General features: G+C 45.8%; 1 protein-coding gene across 2 annotated transcripts in view; it reads left to right on the forward strand.

The window, feature by feature from the left end:
* The window catches only part of SLC25A39 (solute carrier family 25 member 39), a 33,871-nt gene extending 13,880 nt beyond the window's left edge, over window positions 1-19,991 (forward strand). The window contains exons 5-13 of one of the 2 annotated variants that reach the window (XM_040330530.1): window positions 3-53; window positions 8,980-9,089; window positions 10,889-10,956; window positions 14,953-15,077; window positions 15,161-15,334; window positions 16,356-16,465; window positions 16,637-16,712; window positions 19,039-19,125; window positions 19,212-19,991. In XM_040330530.1, the coding sequence (XP_040186464.1) occupies window positions 3-53; window positions 8,980-9,089; window positions 10,889-10,956; window positions 14,953-15,077; window positions 15,161-15,334; window positions 16,356-16,465; window positions 16,637-16,712; window positions 19,039-19,125; window positions 19,212-19,327 (917 nt within the window). In that variant the 3' untranslated portion in view covers window positions 19,328-19,991. The remainder of the gene's footprint in view (window positions 1-2; window positions 54-8,979; window positions 9,090-10,888; window positions 10,957-14,952; window positions 15,078-15,160; window positions 15,335-16,355; window positions 16,466-16,636; window positions 16,713-19,038; window positions 19,126-19,211) is intronic. The other variant, XM_040330532.1, reaches the window with a different exon arrangement.
* Window positions 19,992-20,927: the final 936 nt, after the last annotated feature.

Below are 20,927 nucleotides of genomic sequence, written 5' to 3' on the forward strand. Positions count from 1 at the left end.
AGTAATGTCTGTAAAGTCTCTTCCCTGGGCACCCCCCTTGCGCCAACCCAAATGTGAGTACAGGTTGGCCCGCTCACTTCTCATAGCATAATAAGAAACTGGGGCAATGTGGTGTGTTCCTATGTTGCCACTTGCCTCAGACGATGGTGTATTTGTCATGGGGATGAGTAGCCTGCCGCCTATAGCAACCAATCAGGTTTCATCTTTCATTCTCAGACCGGTTCTGGAAAAAAATGTTATAAGGATTCTGATTGGTTCCTGTGGGAAAATTGCTGCTCTTGTGCTTTACTGTTTATAAATGTTGCAGTGTGTCCACATGTTGTCCTCACTTCCCAACTGCACTGTGACATAGAGAGAGGTCTGTGCTTATCAATGTATACACATTGTCACTGGCCTGTTTATTATGTGGCTGTATCATCAGAACATCCTGAGGGGGGATTGTCCTCAATGATCAAAGTGGCATTTGCTCCTGTCATATATTTCAGATTAAAAGGGTTGTAAAGGTACAATTTTCTTTTTTTTCCCTAAATAGCTTCCTTTACCTTAGTGCAGTCCTCCTTCACTTACCTCATCCTTCCATTTTGCTTTTAAATGTCCTTATTTCTTCTGAGAAATCCTCACTTCCTGTTCTTCTGTCTAACTCCACACAGTAATGCGAGGCTTTCTCCCTGGTGTGGAGTGTCGTGCTCGCCCCCTCCCTTCGACTACAGGAGAGTCAGGACGCTCTCTACGTTGCAGATAGAGAAAGGAGCTGTGTGTTAGTGGGCGTCCTGACTTTCCTGTAGTCCAAGGGAGGGGGCGAGCACGACACTCCACACCAGAGAGAAAGCCTCAGATTACTGTGTGGAGTTACAGACAGAAGAACAGGAAGTGAAGATTTCTCAGAAGAAATAAGGACAATTTGTGGGGGGGGAAAAGGACATCAATTTTGTTTGGGAGCCATGTCGCACGACTGCACAATTGTCAGTTAAAGCGACGCAGTGCCGAATCGCAAAAAAGTGGCCAGGTCTTTAACCAGCGATATGGTCCGGGGCTGAAGTGGTTAAATACCTTCGTTTGTCGCCATTGCAAGCGTGACATGTTGGGTATCTATTTACTCAGCATAACATCGTCTTTTTTATGTTTTTAGAAAGAAAATGTGGGCATATATTGTGTTTTTGTATAATATTTTTTTTCCATAAAATAACATTTCTTTATCGTACATCACGGGACACAGAGCGGCATTCATTACTATATGGGTTATATGGAGTACCTTCAGGTGTAGACACTGGCAATCTCAAACAGGAAATGCCCCTCCCTATATAACCCCCTCCCATAGGAGGAGTACCTCAGTTTTTTCCGCCAGTGTCTTAGGTGTTAGTCATGGTTTAGCTTGCCTCCACATCCTTGGGATTAGGTGAGCTAACCGGTTCTGTCCAAAAAAGCCTCAGCGCTAAAGTGGTCAGTAACCGGACCCCAAACCCTTGGGGTATAGCCCATAATGCTTTTCTTTTTAGAGAGCTGGACCCTGGGCCCAGAACTTAGAAACCTTTGGGTGCCTAATGTTTCTGTTGCCAGAGTGCTATATGGGCCCAGGACAGTGGATCCTTCATAGGAACCCAGGGCCTGAAGGTCTAGACATCCCCACCGAGATGGGGGAAGATTGGGCCTCTTGCTTGGCAAAGTCCTGCGGCATGGAGCAGGTAAGTGAGGGGAAAACTTGCGGAACTTGGTTCTTAGCAGGTTTTTTCTGGGGGGTCACAGGGGACATGCCTAAAGTTATGCACTGCATCTGGCAAACTAGTCACATATCATAAAGATAGGATGGCTCTATATGTATTATTCCCCATAAGATGTGACCTCCCTTGTAGTGTTGGAAAAGCATTGAGTGGGGCCTGTGTGATATAAAAGTATATGTGTGTGTCAGAGAGCTGTGCTTACCTGCAAGCCTCCAGGCGATGCTCCATTCAGTCTTCCTCCTCACGGCCTGCAAAGCAGGCAAAACGCTGACCTCCTCATGGTTCCAGGCTGCAGGCTGCAGTTTGCTGGAGCAGAGAGGTCCCTTCCTCCCAACCCCCACCCCACCCTGTCGGGAGGGGCATTTCCTGTTTGAGATTGCTGGGGGGGAAGGGCGGGTCAGTGGCTTAAGGAAGGGGCGGCCCTTCCTTGTTTGTTCCATATAGCTCATTCAATACTTTGGAACTGAGGAGGAAAGACCAGAACGGCAAGCACGGGGCGCCGAGGACACACAGTGGCCAGAAAGAATATTGCAGTCTTCAGAAAGACTGTTTTCAAGCCTAGGAATAGGCTGTTTCTTTTCCATCTCATAGTTTTTCTTGCAATACTACTCAGGGGGACAGAATGTTTTTTCTTTCCTAGATTTGAAAAAAAAAAAAAAAAAAAAGATTTTTTTTTGAAAAAAAAAAAAAAAAAAAAAAAGTGTCATCTAGGGGAGAGGAAGCATTTTTTTATCCCCCAAACAGGTGTTTGGGCATTTAACTATTTATAAGTCCCAGGTACCAATAAGTAGCAGGTGTACCTCGGTATTGTACCATGGCATCAAAAAACAAGGGTACAAGAGGTGGGGATTCCCCCAGAGAGTCTGAGGTCTCGGACAAAGCTATGCCGCTGCTTTCCCCACAGGGAGCCTTGGGGCCATCGGGATCTGGGGCTGGAGCTGACGCGGGTCAGTCCAACCCTAAGATGGTCACGGAGGAGGTATTACTCACCTCTTTAAAAGAGATGCAGAAAAGCATGGGTAAAATGATAGCCGCAGCTATGCGGGGCAGTAAGCGGAATAGATCTCCGTCGCCCGAGCGCGGACCCTCAGAAGAGGAGGTCCTTTCCTCAGGGGAATTGGACGACCTCTTGGACAAGGACCAAGTAGGTTCAGGGATCGAGGATCCGGATACAGAGGAGTCTGGGGCAGTCTCCCTGAGGGAGAGCTGGTGGATTCAAGGATTGTCGGACTTGGTCCATAGGGCATTCAACTTGCCAGTACCAGATCTCCAGGTATCGACGGTTTCAGCTTTGGGCTCACTGAGGGCGCCTCAAAGCAATGCTGTGTTTCCGATCCATCCTCTATTAGAGGGAGTTTTGTTCCAAGATTGGAACAAGCCAGATAAGATCTTCTTACCACCTAAGAAGTTCTCTGTCCTATATCCTATGGAAGAAAAATTTTCCAAAAGATGGGCTACTCCTGCAGTGGACGCAGCCATCTCATGTGTTAACAAATCGTTAACATGCCCTGTAGAAAACATACAGGTGTTCAAGGATCCAGTTGATAAGCGCTTGGAAGCACTACTTAAGAACTCCTTCACTACTGCAGGGGCAGTAGTACAGCCAGCTGTGGCTGCGATTGGGGTCGCTCAAGCATTATCGGATCAATTTAAGCAGATGCTTAAACTTATTCCTGCCCAGCAGGCAGAAGAATTTTCGGATGTCCCTAAGGCCATATGTTTTACGGTAGACGCAATCAAGGATTCTATCCAGCAAGCGTCACGTTTATCGTTATCCCTTATCCATATGAGAAGACTCTTATGGTTAAAAAGCTGGGAGGCTGAGCCCCCATGCAAGAAGCTCCTGGTAGGGTTCCCCTTCCATGGAGGACGACTCTTCGGAGAAGACCTAGATAAATACATTCAGACCATTTCAAACGGCAAGAGTACTCTCTTGCCAACTAATAAGAAGGTTCAGGGGCCTGCGTTTAAACGACAGTATTCCCCTGGGCAGGGGCCCTCTAATGCCAAGCAGTATCGACGGCCTCCTGCAAAAGCAAACTTCGGCTTCAACAGCAAATCACAAGGACAGGCTATTAGAGGCAAAAGGCAGTGGTTTCGCAAACCAGCAAAACCAGCCCCCAAGCCAACCTTATGAAGGGGCACCCCCACCCACGAAGGTGGGGGGAAGGCTGCGACTCTTTTCAGAGATTTGGGAAGCCAGCATTCCCGACGAGTGGGTACGGTCTTCCGTGGCCACAGGCTACAAATTTAGATTTCCTAAGGTTTCCTCCTCCTCATTTCCAGAAGTCGAGGATTCCAAACGATCCGGAAAAGGGAGCCGCATTAAGATCGGCATTAGATCATCTACTTTCCCAGGAAGTAATAGTAGAGGTACCAGTCCTGGAACAGGGGCTGGGTTTCTACTCCAACCTATTCATCATCCCAAAATCCAATGGAGATGTCAGGCCAATTTTGGACCTAAAGATGGTAAATGCATATCTAAAGATCCGCTCATTTCGGATGGAATCCGTGCGGTCAGCAGCTGCCACACTCCAGAAGGACGACTTCATGGCGTCCATAGACATAAAGGATGCCTACCTTCATGTTCCAATTTATCAGCCACATCAAAGATATCTACGCTTCATGGTGGCTTCGTGTCACTTCCAATTCGTGGCGCTTCCCTTCGGGTTGGCTACGGCCCCCCGGGTGTTCACGAAGGTCCTAGCTCCGATCCTAGCCAAGCTAAGGATCCAAGGGGTCACGATCCTAGCATACCTGGACGACCTCCTAGTCATAGACCACTCGTCTCCCGGCTTGGAGCGAGCAGTGGCCCTCACGGTCCAATACCTCGAGAGGTTCGGCTGGGTCCTAAATCGAGAAAAGTCAGCTTTCCAGCCCACAAGGCAGTTGGAATATCTCGGCATGAGATTAGACACAGAACAACAAGGAGTGTTCCTACCTCTGAGGAAGGTAAAAGCCATCAAGGAATTAATCCTACTGGTTCTAAGCACTCGCATCCTACAGGCAGCCATCCTGTCAGCATGGAGCAGAAGGCCACAGGCCTTGGATATCCCGTTGCCGCTCTTATCAAGAGTCCGACAAAGTCTGTGTTGGTGGTTAGACCCTCAGAATCTACTGAAGGGGAAGTCTTTCAGCCCAGTGGCTTGGAAGATAGTGACCACAGATGCCAGCCTGACGGGCTGGGGAGCAATTTTGGATGGTTGCACTCGCCAAGGTACTTGGGCAAAGCCAGAGAAGCAGTTGCCCATCAACATCTTGGAGCTCAGAGCTGCTCGACTAGCCCTCAGGGCTTGGACGTCAAAATTGCAGGGGTTCCCGGTGAGAATTCAATCAGACAATGCCACGGCCGTGGCATACATAAATCACCAAGGGGGAACCAGGAGTCAAGCCGCTCAGAGAGAGGTGAGCTTGATTCTCCTATGGGCAGAGGCGCATGTGCCCTGCATATCGGCAATATTCATTCCAGGAGTGGACAACTTTCAGGCGGACTTCTTAAGCCGCCAGACTCTATGGCCGGGGGAATGGTCTCTGCATCCACAAGTCTTTCAAGCACTCTGCCAAAGATGGGGAGTGCCGGACGTGGATATCATGGCATCGAGACTCAACAAGAAACTAGACAGGTTCATATCCCGCTCAAGGGATCCGATGGCCTGCGGAACCGATGCGTTGGTTTGCCCTTGGCATCAGTTCAAACTTCTTTATGCGTTTCCCCCGCTCCAGTTACTACCCCGCCTGCTGCGCAGGATCCGGGTGGAACACATACCAGTCATCCTGGTAGCTCCAGCATGGCCCAGAAGGGCATGGTACTCACTCATCCTAAAGATGGTAGTGGGAGACCCTTGGACTCTTCCTCTACGGCCAGACCTGCTATCGCAAGGTCCGATCCTCCACCCTGCCTTACGGCATCTAAATTTGACGGCCTGGAAGCTGAATCCCTGATTCTCAGGGGTAGAGGTCTGTCTCAGAAAGTAGTCTCTACCCTAATCAGAGCCAGGAAACCGGTCTCTAGGGTGATTTATTACAGGGTCTGGAAGGCCTATGTAGGCTGGTGTGAGTCCAAGCAATGGCTTTCTCGCAAATTTACCATCGATAGAGTATTAAGTTTTCTCCAGCTAGGAGTGGATAAAGGATTGGCATTAAGCACAATCAAAGGACAGATTTCTGCTCTGTCAGTGTGGTTTCAGCGGCCGCTGGCCACCCACTCGCTGGTTAAGACCTTCCTTCAAGGGGTCTTACGTATTAGACCTCCAGTTAAATCCCCGCTTTGTCCGTGGGATTTAAATCTTGTTCTGTCAAGTTTACAGAAACAACCGTTTGAGCCGTTGGCTGAAATTCCTTTGGTTCTACTGACAAGGAAGTTAGTATTTTTGGTTGCCATAGTTTCCGCAAGAAGAGTTTCGGAGCTAGCGGCCTTATCCTGTAAGGAACCATATCTTGTTTTTTATAAGGACAGGGTCGTTCTCCGCCCTCATCCTTCCTTCCTACCGAAGGTCATATCCAGTTTTCATTTGAACCAGGATTTGGTATTACCATCCTTCTTCCCTAAACCTACTTCCAGAAAGGAAGGGTTGCTGCATACCTTGGATATTGTCAGGGCCATGAAGGCCTATCTTAAAGCTACAAAGAAGATCCGGAAAACAGATGTGCTGTTCATTCTACCGGATGGGCCCAAGAAGGGGCAGGCAGCTGCAAAGTCCACCATTTCTAGGTGGATTAAGCAATTAATCACTCAGGCCTACGGCTTGAAAGGGTTGCCTCCTCCAGTATCATTAAAGGCTCATTCTACTAGAGCCATGGGCGCCTCCTGGGCAGCACACCACCAGATCTCTATGGCTCAAGTTTGAAAGGCGGCAACCTGGTCTTCTGTCCACACGTTTACAAAATTCTACAAGTTGGACGTAAGAAGGAATACTGATACTGCCTTCGGGCAGGCAGTGCTGCAGGCTGCAGTTTGAGACCCTCGGATTCCGGGGGCTCCTCTTTTTTGAGTTAAATTTAAAATTTAAAATTATTTTTCTCAACTAAGTTGGATTTATTATGATTTGAGTATATCTCTAAATTAAATCCTTTTGTCTTGGAGATGTTCTCCCTCCCCTCATTGTAAGCATTGCTTTGGGACATCCCATATAGTAATGAATGCCGCTCTGTGTCCCGTGATGTACGATAAAGAAAAAGAGATTTTTAATACAGCTTACCTGTAAAATCTTTTTCTTGGAGTACATCACGGGACACAGAGCTCCCACCCCTCTTTTTTGAGGACCATTTTGGGAGGCATACTGCTTGCTACAAAACTGAGGTACTCCTCCTATGGGAGGGGGTTATATAGGGAGGGGCATTTCCTGTTTGAGATTGCCAGTGTCTACACCTGAAGGTACTCCATATAACCCATATAGTAATGAATGCCGCTCTGTGTCCCGTGATGTACTCCAAGAAAAAGATTTTACAGGTAAGCTGTATTAAAAATCTCTTTTTTAAAAAGCCGCTGCGCAAATACCACGTGACATAAAAAATTCCGAAGAACGCCATTTTCCTAGGCTCTGTGCTGAAAAATGTATAATACCTATATTTTGGGTTCCAAGTAATTTCCTAGCAAAAAATATTGATTTAAACATGTAAACAAAAAGTGTCAGGAAAGGTCGGCGAGTAGTTGATGATCTATTGAAGGGGTTGTAAACGTTCAAGGTTTTTCACCTTTATGCATTCTATGCATGAAGGTTAAAAGACCATCTGTAGTGCAGCAGCCCCCGTAATACTTACCTGAACCCGATCTTTCCAGCAACAAGAACGAGCGCAGCAGCTCCAGCCACTGTCTTGGGTCCTCATTGGATAGATTGATAGCAGCAGGAGCCATTGGCTCCTGCTGCTGTCAACCAAATCCAATGACACGAGACCTGGGTGGCGGGGGCTGAGTCCTGCTGCTGCGTCAATGGACGCAGCAGGACTTGTGAGCGCGTCCGCTTGGGTTTCCCCTTGGAATGCGGGTCTCCGAGGGGGGGCTCGATGCAGAGAGGAGCTAGGAGTGCTGCTGGGGGTACTCAGAAGAGGAGGATTGGGGCCACTGTGCAAAACCCTTGCACAGAGGATGTAACTATACCATGTTTGTTATTTAAATTATTTTTTTATCTTTACTGACATATAATCACACACATAGGATGGACTTGTGCCTTTTTTCGACCTCACCTACTACTGTTACTACCCGTGTTTCCCCGAAAATAAGCCTGGGTCTTATATTAATTATGCCAACAAAAGACACAGTAGGGCTTATTTTCGGGGTAGGTCTTACCACGTAATGTGCTGTCTTCTCTCCCCCTCTCCCTCCCTGCCTGCCAGGAATCCCCAGTGTGATCTGAGTTAAAATGATTGTAAAATCCTATAATCCACTCTATTACAGTAGTATATAATGTACAATGTGCGTGTTCCTGTAATATAATTGTGCCAAATACATTTGTTATAGCGCCATTCTGCGCTTCTGTGACCCGCCGGAGCTCTCTTCCCCACAATTATATTACAGAAACACAAACATTGTACATCATATACTACTGTAATAGAGTGGATTATAGGATTTTACAAGCATTTTTAACTAGGGCTTATTTTCTGGGTAGGGCTTATATTGCAGCCCTCCTATAAAATAACGCTCGGTCTTATTTTCAGGGTAGGTCTTATTTTTGGGGAAACAGGGTATGTACAGCCCCTTAATAAATACAGATTATTTGCGTGTTTTGTATGTGCCTGGATTGAAGCTTTAGCCCTGGTCGCTGTGGTTACTCTGTATTCGCAGTCTCTGTCCTGCTTTATCTTGTAGTCTAATTAGTTTTTTCTTGTTGTCTTTCCCCGGTAATAATTATTCCCTGTACGTGGTTATGTGCGCTCACTGACAGAATGGGCCTGTTATATAAATCCTTGGAGGAAAAGGAAAGAGTTGCACATATAAACCAGGTGGATTCTTCAGCCTGCATTAGATTTACAATTGAAGTCCGGGTGTTTTTGGGCCGGACCTTTATTTCTATATGAGGCCCACTGTTTATTGCTATGCTCGCGAGCCTGCTTGACACTATGCCCACCCCGCCCCCCCCCCCCCCCCCCCCCCCCCAAACTAAAACTGCCTGAAAAGCTTCCGTCTGTACACTAATCTTATTGTTTTTCTAACACTGACCACTTGCCTGCTCACTCATGGCTTTCCTAATCTCCTTATCTACCTTTAAGTACCAAGGTTTGTAGATTTCATCCTCTTATCTTTTCCTCTGTCATCCCCCCACAGGGCGCTGCTTCCTGTATTGTAATGGACTCATGGACCATCTGTTTGTGTGCCAGCATGCCACAGCTTGCAGCACTTGGTACCGCGCACCCACATACTTCAATGGAACCTTGGTAAGTGCAAAAGGGGTCACGGGGGGGGTTGTGAATGCAGACCTAGACAGGAATGTGCAGATATACCGGCTCGTCCGCACATGTTCTCTGCTTTGTTGCAGTCTGCACTGCTTGAGGCAAGCTGAAACCATTGTGTGAATTCCTGCAATTTAAATAGCCATTGCTCTGCAAATGGTATTTCTCTTGTGTTCATGGACGGACACAGCAGCTTATTCTTGACAGTAGAGTATTGGCCTTCTATCAGGAGAGGACTAGGAAGAAACATTGTTAATGTGTTAATACAACTTTAAACTGTACAGTACCGCCCAGGAGGCGGTCCCTCTAGGTACAACCCCTCTCCCTGCACTCAGCAGTTTAGTTTTTTTTCTTTTCTGCCTAGCATAGGAGAAGGACCTGGCTCCCTGTGGGATAGAAAAAGGTCCTGGACTGCCGCACTCCTTAAAACGATGTCTTTATAATACAAATAAAATCCAAAAAACAACCAAAGCGATGCAGTCAAAAGGAAAAAGGTGGCTGACATGTTTCACATCATGTGGTGCTTACTCGTAGCTTGCTCGGGCCCTTTGGTCTTGGAGTTTTTTTTTTTATATATGCAGCTTTACTTCCTCTCTGTTCCCTGCAAAGTAAAAGCATAATGGGCTAGTATGCATCTCGTACAAGCCCATTATGTGCCACTTACCTGCAAATGAAATCCAATGATACGAGAGCCGGGCGGCGGGGGCCGAGTCCTGTTGTCTTTGTCAATGGACGCAGCAGGACTCGGGAGCGCGCCCACACAGGTGCCCCCTTGTAATGCAGGTCTCAGAGGGGGCACTCAATACCTACAAACGAAGCATGCAATGTCCCCGAAGGTGGCCACATCCGTCTTGGCCCCTCTTCCTTCCGGGGCCGCAGACTCCGGCTCTGGCCAGTGAGAGGCATTCGCACGGGAGCCGTTAGACGCGGCACTTGCAAGTGGGGAAACTGCACAGAGGTCCGTTTCTTCACAGTGCATGCGCCGATGACATCGGCGCACTACAAAGTAAATATCACCTAAACGGCGCACTTTTTAGGAGATATTTGCACTACCTATAGGTAAGCTTTTATTCTAGGCTTATCTTTAGGTAACACTCAAAATCTGAGGTTTACAACCACTTTAAAGCCCAGCTGAAGTTTAAACTGAACGTAGGCAGAAAAATTGAATAGTGAGCTAAAAGCTTACAGTCAATGTCTTACTCTTTGTAGGCATTTTAAAGCTGTGGTTGTTGACTTTTGAGCTAAAGAGGGGCCTCAAATGCGGCCCCTGACGTCACCAAAGGGCCACACATATAGTGTTCAATATACAGTATATTGTGAAAAGTATTGAGACGCCTGCCTTTACAAACACACATGAAATTTAATGGCATCCCAGTCTTGACTCCTCTTCTCTGGTCCCACCAACAGCGCTCTTCCACTCTCTTGCTGGGGCCCGCAATAGGAAACCAATTCCCATGGGGGCACTTGTACGGGCTCGCTCCAAAGCCCCGCTGCTGTGCCCAGTGACACAGGCAGCGGGACTCGGCCCCACCCCTCCGCTCCCTCGTCACAGGAGTGGGAGACACAATCGGATACGACTGAGGTAAGAATAAGGGGGGCTGGGGGATCCTGCAGCAGAGAAGGTTTATGCATGAAGTCTATGCATGAAGGTACAAAAATAACTTGAGGCTTTAGAACCACTTTAGTAGTAGTTTTTATTTATTTAATTTTATTGCATCCTGAGGTCTTATTTTTAAGGTGTTTTAATTTCTTAAATTTTTTTTTTTTTTTTTTTTTACCTCCAGGATGCCTTTGTGAAGATCACACGCCATGAGGGGTTAAAATCGCTTTGGAGTGGCCTCCCCCCAACACTGTAAGTATAGGGTTTCAAGGTGGGGCGTTATATATTATAGTATTGATAGAAAAACAGATTGCATATTACTGCAACTTTTAGTCCCAGTACACACAGGCATTTTTCTTAAATCTTTCCTTGTAAATGCCGGTCTGAACAACATCACTAGTAGTACTTTTCAAGCTTTAATTTGGCTTATTGAAGCCCCTGAAGCAACCTTTTTCTCTGGTCATGCAAGGTGAAGTGGTAAGGTCATTTCACTCCCCTCCTATCCAGCTGTTCATACTTAAGCCGGCCATAGACGGTTTGAATCTCAACCAGTTCAGCAGGAACCAGCCAAGATTTTTTTTTTTTTTTTTTTTTTTAATTCAGCAACTCAGAATGCGTACAAACTAAAAATCTGAGTTATATAAGGGTTGGTACTGATAAGCTGGCTGTTAATCTTTTATCCAGAGTCATAGATCAGGAACATTAATAGATTTTTTTCTATGAGGCAATCGGATACTTTGGAACGGTTTTGCTTTAGCGGGTTAACACAGTTCATTCCATTTTTTTTTTTTATTTAGTCCTAACCAAAACCATGTAAAGGTACACTGCATAATAAAGGTTTCCTATTCACCTTGAGGATTCTATATTGCATACAGGAAACAGACTGACTGTAAGAGAATGCCATGGTCATGGATGGCCTTGTGAAAGTATGCAGAGACACAAGCTGCCACCCAATAATATTATATATATATATATATATATATATATATATATATATATATATATATATATATATATATATATATATATATATATATATATATATATATATATATATATATATATATATATATATATATATATATATATATATATAATTAATTAAAAGCCCAGGGGGTGATGTCCATTGTCCACCCAGAGCTACAATACTATTTTTGGTTGTGTCAGCCTTGAATTGTCCTAGAGCAGAATTTCTGCTTAAGGCTGGGTTCACACTGGTGCGTTGTGCGAGGTCGCATGTGATTCGCACTGCAGTGCAAATCGCATGCAATGTTTGTGCAATGCGATTTCAGCAGTATGGCTGATATCGCACTGCAAACACGCACAGGAACCTTTTTTTGGTCCGCACCAGAATCGGATTGCATGAGTGTTCACACCTATGCAATCCAATTCATGTCCGAACTGTCAGTTCGCAGTGAGATATGCAAGCTGAAATGGGGGTGTTGTTACTGTTGTATGAAACTCCCCAGCAGTTTACATATGGCAGCGTGAACTGCTGTGCGAGTCGGGTGCGATGCGGAAACCCGCAGTGGTTTCGCAGGGTTCTCACATCGCACTGGTGTGAACCAGGCCTAAATGTGTTTATTATCCAGAGAGTGTAGAGGGTTGTGCTGTCCTGATTGCAGAATGAAAATTACATTTGTCACAGAAGAATAAAACAAGATCTATTTTTTTAATCTCTTTGTAGAGAGCGGTGGTTGTGTTGTTTTTTATTCATATTGATCTGTTGGTAACAAGAGGTTTATTGCCGGTAATTCTTCAAACACAATGACGCAAATCACATTTCTCTTATCGTCAATGGACGGACACAGCTCATTAAATCTTGACAAGTGGGTTATGTTCCTGTTCACAGGAGAGGACTAGGCAGAAACATGTTAGATAATTAAATACATGTTACTCTAACAGAGTTGAACAGCTCTGCCCAGGAGGCGGTCCCTCCGGACATAGCCCTCCTCCCTGCAGCATGCAGCCTCAGTTTTTTTTCTGCCTAGCAAAGGAGGACGTATAGCTCCCTTTTGGGCCCAGCACCCTGAGGAAATGTTTCTTTTATTCTTTGAGACTCTTCTATCAACTGTCAGATGAGAGACGGGCTGGATATATAGATCCTTGTAGTCTCCCCAGTCCGGCCAGCGAGCATGAGCACACCATTGCTAAGGGGCTAGGTCTGCCACGACATACCCCATGACTCCTGAGGTGGCCGGTGAGCTTTGGCTCCAGGGTCCACATATGACTGAGCTGTGGTGTTGTCTCACTCACAGTGGACCGGGCCGGCAGCTACTCCAACGCGGTTGTATGCCTGTCAGGAATGTATCAATAGGTCCTCGCATGGATGGGTAAGTACAGTCCTTCCTGCCTCGGCCGGTCGGTACGGCTGAGCATTCCTGGGGTTCGGGGGGTCCTCCTATCCTCCCTTGCCTCTGTCATGTTTCCCTCTACTGCAATGCTATTGCTGCTGCCGGGGTGGTCCCGTGGAGGGGGCTCCTCACCAGGGGACTGTGGGGTGTCTTAGCCTGCATTCTTTTCTGTGGGGTGTTTTTGCCACTGGAGGGCCCCATTGGGCCTTCTCATCCTTGTTGTTGCGTTTCGCCGCCATTTTTTGTAGCCTTCTTGTTTACATTAGGAAATTCCATTGGCCGCCATTTTGCTGTGGCCGCGCTATGGCGCAGCTTGCTATTGTGGTCAGCCATTTTACTGTGGCCGTGTCCTGCTCTTTTTGAGGTGTCCGGCGGCCATCTTGGATGTGGTTTCTGGCCTCTAGTACTGGCTGCTACGGTGCGCAGCACAGGTCTCCTCACGGTTTACCTCACAGCTTTACCCTCTCACACACACTGTTTACTGAGGGCGGGCAGCGGGGCTGAACAGTCTCCTCCTGTGGTTGGTGAGTCCCCTGGGTAACCCCACCGGTCAGCTCAGCAGGAGGGTGGGCTTTTATTCGGGTCTGAATAGGTCCCTGAGAGCTGTCTGGATGGAGTCAGTATCTGGTTCTTCTTCCCCAAACATGCCAGAGGTGGCAGCTGGTGCTCCTGTGGTGCCCATAGACACTTTGTCGGCAGTCCTGGAAACATTTGTTGCCAGGGTGGAAGCGGCGTGCGGGCGTAAGGGAGGGGTTAAAAGCGCCCCCACCATCCCCTGGGGAATGCTCTGACTCGGACCAGGACCTGGCTGCTGCTCAGCTCCCAGGTTCTCTGTTATCTGAAGATGTGGACCAGGACCTCGTAAGGAAGACTCCTCACTTGGGTCAGTACATGACAGGGCATTTGTCAGTGCGCTTATCAGTGCTGTGAGAGACACCCTTAAGCTGGATAGTGCAGCTGAGGCATCCTCTGTGGGCTAGGTCTTTTTTGGGTCCCACAAATCAGACCGTTTCTGTGAAGGTTTTTCCTTATGTGCTCTTCTTTGACAAGTTCATTGATAAGGAATGGGAGAAGCCGCAGAAGCTCTTTGTAGTTTCTCAACGCTTGGTGGTTCGGTACCCCTTTTGAGGAGAGCCTCTTGAAGAAATGGGCTTCTCCTCCGGTAGTGGACCCCCCGGTTGCCTGATTAAATAAGGTGACCACTCTCCCTATAGAAGGGACCCCTGCGTTCAAGGACCATACTGATCGGAGGTCCGAGGCACTGTCCCGCTCCATGTTTGCTATGTTGGGGTCTGCATTGTGGCCCCAACATAGCAAACATATTTTGAATCAAAAAATTATTATTATTATTTTTTTATTTTTTATTATTATTCCAATTTATTTTTAAATCCTCCATTGATTGTTTTTTTATCCACCCTGCAGCTTAATTTTCTGTGCACCACTATGGTGTACAGTTCCAGGATGGGGGGCTGAGGCGAAGGTCCTGCCATTTTGTTCCCAAACTCAAATCACTTTAATGAAAGGCCCATCTGCAGCTGACTATGCTATTGTTGGACCTTTCTGATTGGATGGTTTTCAGGCTGTACATGTGTAAGGTGTATCTCTGAGAATACTCAGGATGTTTTCTGTGTGACTCCAGAGCCTGCAGACCTTTTGAGCTGGTGCCTTTGCAGCCAATTAAATTATATATTTTATTCTTCATGTGTTGCTGGTTTGGTGTGGGCGTCGGACATGTTTGAATCCAATTTTTATAAAGGATTTTTTGTTACAGTAACTAGCTATTTGTTACTGCTATCATCTGGTAAAGGATGTTTATCAATTGTTTTCTGTGCTTTAGCTGTATCCAATAGGTAATCCCCACCATGGTGACCACCTCTCTGTCTTCCCCCCACAGGGTGATGGCTGTACCAGCAACCATTATCTATTTCACCTGCTACGATCAGCTGAGGGACTTTCTGTATTATGGTGTTGGGTACAGTGGCAGTCACATTCCTCTCATCGCTGGAGCCATTTCTCGATGTAAGTGTTGCTGCACAAATGTTGATGTACTTGGTGTCGATTTTTGATTGCAGTTTATAATTTCTCTGGTTCTTCCCTGTTAGTGGGCGCAGTGACAGTCATCAGTCCTCTGGAGCTGATTCGTACTAAAATGCAGTCCCGCCAGCTGTCGTACGTCGAGTTAGGAGCCTGTCTGCGATCTGCTGTATCTCAGAGCGGCTGGCTGTCGCTGTGGAAAGGATGGGGCCCTACAGTGCTGCGAGATGTGCCCTTCTCAGGTATGGTAAATGTCAGTAGAAATCATTCTGTACTGAACATTCTCAGGATACTGGGCACCCAGGTGCCTAATATTCAGTGTGGGGTAGTATACATGTGGTGCCAGCTGGGTGCTAGTTGCAGTTTTAGACAATTCAAAACTGCTAAATGCACATATGGGTGGTGCTTTACCAGTCAATGGATTTATATTTCTGTCCATCCAGCCCTGAAATGTATAAAACTCTTCTGCACAACACAGCCCTGTCTGGCAAAGAAAGAGACCTGTTTTTTTTTTTTTTCTTCCTTGCCACAGTTTTACTCTCATTTATAGGTCCCACCTTTCTTAGCCTGTAACTGGACAGTGAAAGGAGAAGCAACACATTGATGAGCTTATCTCTGTCACTCTGCTCTCTTCTTCTCTCAGCTTGTGGCTCCTTCAATCCGACCCCTCCCGCCCCTTAAGAGTTGAGTTGGTCATTTGGGTGATATTGCCGCTGTGATTGGTTCTCACAGTGGTCACATGATCGCAAAGCTCCCGATCGCAAGTTTGCATCGGGAGCTTTCCGGGTGCCCACCAGTGACTGTACCAGGAGCGAGCAGTGCGTGAACTCTCAGCACAGTTTCATGTTTGCACAAGGCTGTATATATGTGGCTGCTCGGCGTGAAGGCCCACTCACCTAGAGGCCACATATATGCGTTCGGCAAGAGGTTAAACTGCAGCATACCTGATTGGCTGCTGCATCTCCCTCTACATTTTGAGCGCAGATGTTTATTAGAGTGCAATGCATAATAATAAACCAACCAAACCAGATTCATGTAACTGCACTGCTTCCATATATAAAAAAAAAAAAAATGTTGGGGTTATATAAATAAATACAGAGCTGCATTCGTTTGTGTACGTTTATATCTGCCTGGGGTCCAGCTGTAGGTTTTCTAAGCTTGTTTGTTATTGAAGCATCTATTGGCTGTATCCTGCCGCCTTATACAATTAGAACGTTTTTATTTTAATCCTAATAAATCCTTGTGTTGCTTATGCCTCTACAGCACTGTACTGGTTTAATTACGAGCTTGTGAAGAAGCAGCTTGGTAAGTCGTGGGGAGCCGCAGAGATGCCGTTTCTGATCAGCTTTACATCAGGAGCAGTTTCTGGAGCTGTAAGTCCTTGTCCCTCCCCCACAATACACTGCTTCATCCATGGTTTTTTTTTCCTTTATTTACACCCCATATCATCTTCTTTATTTTGTTATTTGCTATGATGTAACCCATTTTTTTGCTTCATTTATCTCTGTGTTTACATAAACCTTCCCCATGTTGCTTTGTTCTAGGTGGCAGCCATTTTAACTCTGCCGTTTGACGTAGTGAAGACGCACAGACAGATTGAACTGGGGAACATGGACATAGGTAAAGTGCTGGAAAGCGAGAAGGATACATAAATGCAGCATATGTAAATATATCATTGACATATTCAGAACCCCTAGGCCACTTTCCTCATGGGGTGGACTCTGTTGTTGTGCACCTGCTCAGCGGGAAACAGACGCAGCTCACTCTTCTCTATGGGCAGTTGGATGTAAATGGACTGGCTCTCCATTTATATTTGAATGCTATCTGATCCGTTCGATGGATGGGGAATAGATCCCCCCCCCCCCCCCCCCCCCCCCAATCCGTCTGTTTTTTAGCGGACAAGATCAGATCGCATGTCGGCAGGTGTCAACAAACACATGTCTGTTGACATCTTCCGTTCCATAGAGGGCAATGGATGGCCCTATCAGGTCCTCCTAAAAAACTGACAGGTGGATCTGATCGGTCTAGCCTTTATTTTTTTAAAGGTCAAGTCTGGACCTCGCATGCGCCAAAGCTTCCCTGTTGGTTATTTATGTAATGGACAGGGTCTATGACCAATAAGAAAGATTAGACTTATGGTATGGTTGAAAAATATATATATATATATATATATATATATATATATATATATATATATATATATATATATATATATATATAGTATTTATCGGTGTATAACACACACCCTAACTTTATGAGGGCAGTCTCATGAAAAAAAAAATCAACAGCCCCCTGCGTATAACACGCAGGCACAGTTTACCCTCAATTTTCAGGGTAAAAAAGTGAGTGTTATACGCCAATAAATACAGTGTGTGTGTGTCTGTCTCTCTAATATATATATATATATATCTATATATATATATATATATATATATATATATATATATATATATATATATATATATTCTCATAAGGCCTCCATGCAACAGTAAAATGGTCATAATCATGGTAGCTGATGTGAACTGTATAAGGAAGGTGGACTACCATAAATTCAATGATAGCCTGTACAGTAGGAGATTTTGGCACATTCCTACATTCTGATCCAAAAAGTCATTTGCATTTAGCTGTTTTGCTGATGGCCATAAGAATCAGTTACGCATAGATCTCCCTTAGATCCGACAGGTGTAAGTGACTTACACCGTCGGATCTTAGGCTGCAATCTCCCGCCGGCCGCTAGGTGGTGCTTCGGTTTTTTACGCGACGAATATGCAAATTCCGATTTCCGCCGATTCAGAAACGAACGCCCGCCGTTTTTTTTTTTTTTTTACGTCGTTTGCGTTAGGCTTTTTCCGGCGTATACTTACCCCTGCTATATGCGGCGTATCCAATGTTAAGTATGGCCGTCGTTCCCGCGCTGAGTTTTGAATTTTTACGTCGTTTGCGAATACGGATGGACGTAATTTACGTTCACGCCGAAACCAATGACGTCCTAGCGACGTCATTGGGAGCAATGCACGCCGGGAAAATTCACGAACGGTGCATGCGCATTTAAATCCGCGCGGGGACGCGCCTGATTTAAATACTACACTCCCCCTAGCCGCGGAATTTGAATTCCGCCGGGGGAGTTACGAGCCGCCGGCGCAAGTTTCGAGGTAAGTGCTTTCTGAATACTGCACTAGCCTCTCAAACTTGCGCCGGCGGATCGTAAATCAGATAGATTAGCGGATCTTTAGATCCGCGTAATCTGAATCTAGCCCAGGGTGTTTAGTTAATTTGGTTCCTGGCCACCAATAAAGGGAAGACGAGAGACCAACTTGGTAGTGGTCGATAGGAGCATTCTATCTCATGTTGCCTTCAGCTCCATCTAGTGGTACACTAACAGCTAACTAATATAACCCTAATGTCATTCTCATAAAAAACACTGCAGTTTTATGTAAAAACCAAGTATTCTTCATCCTGACCTCCACTTATGAGAAGACTTGTATTTCCACTCTGGTGCATCATTCTCAGCATGTCATAACTGAGCAGCTCTGAACAAGGAATCCCCAACAACAGACTCATTTCAATCAGTAGCTATTGACTTGAATATAAAAGCAGCTGTTGCACAATTAGATCACATAAACATAAACGGCTTGCAATAAAAAAAAATATATATTTTTCAGTCAGTCATTTTAAATTTGAATGAAATCTGATGTATTTACTCTTCATTTTTAATGAGTGTAGATCAAGCATAATACACATACGAATTATAACAACGTTCGTGCAGAAATGCCATCAGAATGTCTCAACCCCTCATAAAGATGGAGGGTGATGAGTGCAGCTAAATAGAACTTACTCTGAAAGGAAATGCAAAATATAATTCAAACATCCAGTGATTGATGGTTAAACAGCGGAACTATGTGGCACATCAAATACAGTCACTGAAATCTGATGTATTTTCTTCCAGGTTCATCGAAACAGAAGGGATCATCTTCCACATGGGGAGCCATGCGCCGAATCCGTGCAGAGTCTGGAACCCGCGGCCTCTTTGCAGGTGACATTTCTTACCGCCTCATGGTGAGCCGAGTTTCTCGCCCCACCACTCCCGCGCCTTACATATCCCATTTCTTCTCTCTGCAGGGTTCATGCCGCGAGTCATCAAGGTCGCCCCAGCCTGCGCCATCATGATTAGCTTCTATGAGTTTGGGAAAAAGTTCTTTGAACAGCAGAACCAGGAAAAGTTTAAGGCCCTGTGAAGTGTAGCTGTAGAAGAACAGAACCAAATTCTAATAGGAGCGCGGTGCAAGAGCTCCTAGAATGAACACCTCCATGTGTGGGGAGATGTGTGTCAGACAGCCAGTGGCCTTCCAACTGTTATAGGGGATTTCTAGGAAAACCGTAACTAAGCTTTCCAAATGAGGTAGCCTTCTCCTTCTTATCCAAAGTATAGCGCTGCACTGATTCCTTTTACCTGCAGTACCAGCTGCTGGTGAAATCTGGTATTGCAGTCCAGCCATAACATGTATGGGAATGGCTGTATTTTGCTGGAAAGCGACACAGCCTTAGTGTTTGCTTTGATTCGTGGGAGGGGGTGATGCCTGCATTCCATTCAAATGTAAAGGTGAACCTTGATCTAATCAGGGATTGCAATTTTCCTTTAAATCCCCTTAAGTTATAAGGGCATGTCTTTACTATGCTGAACAATTAGAGGGAAGTTGGTTGCCTTACACTGGTGTACAATATTCTTTTAGAGGATCCACTTAGTTCTGACACCTAATTCACTTCTCAAGCACTTGATGTAGCACCCGACTTGAAACCTCCTCAAACATGAGTAATCATGACTGACCACTAGAGGCCACTTTGTGTAAAAGCACATCAATAAAAAGACATCAGGTCTAAGCGCACACAGGCTTGTTAATTTAAAAAAACTGATACAAAAAAAGTAGTTACTTATGACAGCCAATCGGGTTCTTTCATTTGAAAGATGAACCCCTTATTGACTGCAGACAGGAGCTCCACTTTTTACACAGATTTAAAAAACAGCCCCACTGTTTTTTAATTTTGCTATTGAAATTCTTCAGCTGGTCTATATAAGGATTAAACTTAATGCTTATATTACTGCCTCTTAAATCCAAATTTTGGTGGTGTGTGGTTAGTGCAGTTGATGGGTGTAATCATATTGGTAGCCAGGGCTCTTCTGTGAAGATTTAAAGCGGAGTTCCATTTAAAAATTGAACTTATGGTTCCCCCCCGGTATCACATTTGGCACCTTTCAGGGGGAGCAGATACCTATCGGGTATTTGCTCCCACTTCCAGCAATAGATCCATGTCTGTCCCATCTCCTCCCCCGGAAGACAGCATGGACCAGGGAGGACGCAGAGCGCAACTCGCACATGTGCAGTAGGGAAACAGGCTGTGAAGCCACAAGGCTTCACTTCCTGATTTCTTACTGAAGATGGTGGCGCCTCCACCTGGGAGCCGAAGGATGGGTCGGCTTTGGCATGAGGACATTGAGGGTGCCCTGGACAGGTAAGTGTCCATATTTTAGAAGTCAGCAGCTGCAATATTTGTAGCTGCTGACTTTTAAAATAAAGAAAATTGGCGGAACTCCGCTTTAAGTTCCTCTGGTGATTTACTCCTCTAGCTGCTTCTGGTCAGCTTATCATAATTTCTCCACTATGGAGCTCGTAAATAATTGTAACAGACCCAGCCGCTAAGGGAGGATATTGCTGGTGAAACCATACCCTAGATGCTTTTCTTATTAGAATTAGGGTTGTCCAGATACCGATACCGGTATCGGGACCGATACCGAGTATTTGCGGGAGTACTCGTACTCGCGCAAATACCCCCGATACC

This window comes from Rana temporaria, chromosome 12, assembly GCF_905171775.1.
Source record: "Rana temporaria chromosome 12, aRanTem1.1, whole genome shotgun sequence".
Lineage (NCBI taxonomy): Eukaryota > Metazoa > Chordata > Amphibia > Anura > Ranidae > Rana > Rana temporaria.